The 1,855-nt window shown below is 46.6% G+C and overlaps 1 protein-coding gene across 1 annotated transcript; it reads right to left on the reverse strand.

Annotated features, from left to right (window-relative positions):
• Nucleotides 1-239: 239 nt before the first annotated feature.
• On the reverse strand, nt 240-1,855 carry LOC149021051 (aspartic proteinase PCS1-like). The gene has a single exon (XM_089149312.1). The coding sequence runs from the start codon at nt 1,750-1,752 to the stop codon at nt 337-339; it is 1,416 nt and encodes a 471-aa protein (XP_089005438.1). The 5' UTR covers nt 1,753-1,855; the 3' UTR covers nt 240-336.

Below are 1,855 nucleotides of genomic sequence, written 5' to 3' on the forward strand. Positions count from 1 at the left end.
GTTCTCTCCCACTTTTTCTTTCTTCATTGCTTTCAATCTTGAGTTCCAACTTTTTCTTTAATGCGAAATCTCATGGAATTCTGTATCTGATTATTTCGTTACTGTACAGTGACGGATGCCAAATATAGCCAAATACCAAACCCACCCCTGTCACAGCCTTAGTTACACTTGACAATTTATACGAAACTCTAAAAGGTCTATTTGGTAATATCGTAAGATTGTATTCACTATATATACATATTGTCAAGGAAACTGACAACAACGTACACCGTTCGATGAGGATCAAATAATATACAACAAAAAAGAACGTATAATATACGGAGTGGGTCAAGTTCTCTATACCGATTTGCTGCAATCTGCTCTTCCAAATCCAACCCTGCGATTGGCGACGTCGAATTCCACCCATAGATTTTGCTGATGAAAGTTTCCTATGATAGTGCTTTCTACCCCAAGCAGACTGGACCGTCCAAAGCTCAAGCAGTGGACCCCATTGCCAACATCAACCAGCAACCTATTTTTATCCAGTACTATTTCCACTCCTTTCTCCATCTCCAGCACAACATTGCCTATCAACCGTCCGATCTCCACAGCATTCCCCTGGAGGCATAAATCCAACGCTTGTCCATACACAAACCCCTTCTTGACCCTGGACCCTGCCAGCCTCAAAATCTCTTCCCTTACCTTCGTGTAAGCACCTTCCACCAAAAACGTGTATTCCGTGCCGGAATCGATCATCGTCTGGCCAGCACCACCAGCATCGGGTCGGAAAACGGATCTCGGGATATCCAGTTTCTTCGCGCCAATTCGAATACCTTCCATGCCGACAGTATACGCCAACGGATCAAAATTCGGCATCCGTTGATTTTGAGTTCGATCGAAGGTCAAGAGGTCAACATATCGGAACACACCGGAATTCGGGTTCTCGCCCAGATAGAATGACCCGACGGGTGGGGCCACTCCTCTGTTCGTACGTACCGGCACGCAGTACGAGAACTTCGAAACCTTCGTTTGCGAAGCGAAGGAAAGCCTGCCAAGATTCATTCCCAAAATACCCTCCGTGGAGCCGTCGGAGTTCGGAGCGCAGCCGAGGATCAATGGAGGTGTGGTTTTGGAAGCGGAGAAGGTAACTTTTTCTCTGACGAGGTCGCCCTCCGCTAAAGTACCGTCAGCGTAGAAGTAAGAGTAGTGACAGTGGCGGTTCTGGTTGCAGGTGGTTGGGAGGGTAAAATCGGGAATTCTGGGTTTGCAGATAGGATGGTTGCAGGGGAGAAAGGAGAAGGTGGAAGAGTGAGAAGGATCGTACAACAACGAAGGGAGCTGTTTTTTTGGGTTTCTAACCGTTGATTTAGCCTTGCATTGGATCCACGATAACTGGCTTCCGGTGTCTAAGACCATATGTTGGGTCTGTGGAGGAGTCCCTACAGGTAGAGAAACGATCAAAGCCATTGTGTACTTGAATTGATATCTGTAAGCATATGGGTTCTTGGGACTTCGCTTGGTTTTGGTGGCTTGCTTCGCTGATGATGAAGAGAGGGTGGAGAGGAGAGTTGCAGGAGAAGGGCGAGATAGAGGGAGAGATGTGAGAGGGAATGAGAGAGAGAAGTTCAAAGAGGGTTTGAGATTCAAGCTCTGTGCTGGGTTTTGAGTTTCTTGCGTTGAGAGGGAGAGAAAGCAGAGGGAGAGGAGGAGGAGAAAGAAAGACTTGCAGTCGCAGAGAGCCATGGCCATTGTTGGTTGAGTAGGTACTTGCATTTAGTTCTATTTATACGGTTTCAACTGCTGGAAAGTGAAAAAACCTAAAGACGGCAAATGCAAAACGCGTCATTTGAAATTATGGTGCCAGTTTTGTTCTCTT

Source organism: Hakea prostrata, chromosome 3 (genome assembly GCF_041222555.1).
Source record: "Hakea prostrata isolate BN-2017 chromosome 3, UWA_Hpros_2, whole genome shotgun sequence".
In the NCBI taxonomy this organism is placed as follows: domain Eukaryota; kingdom Viridiplantae; phylum Streptophyta; class Magnoliopsida; order Proteales; family Proteaceae; genus Hakea; species Hakea prostrata.

Excerpts from the sequence above, each read along its gene's own strand:
- LOC149021051 (XM_089149312.1), bottom strand. The coding sequence starts at position 1,752 with ATGCAAGTACCTACTCAACCAACAATGGCCATGGCTCTCTGCGACTGC.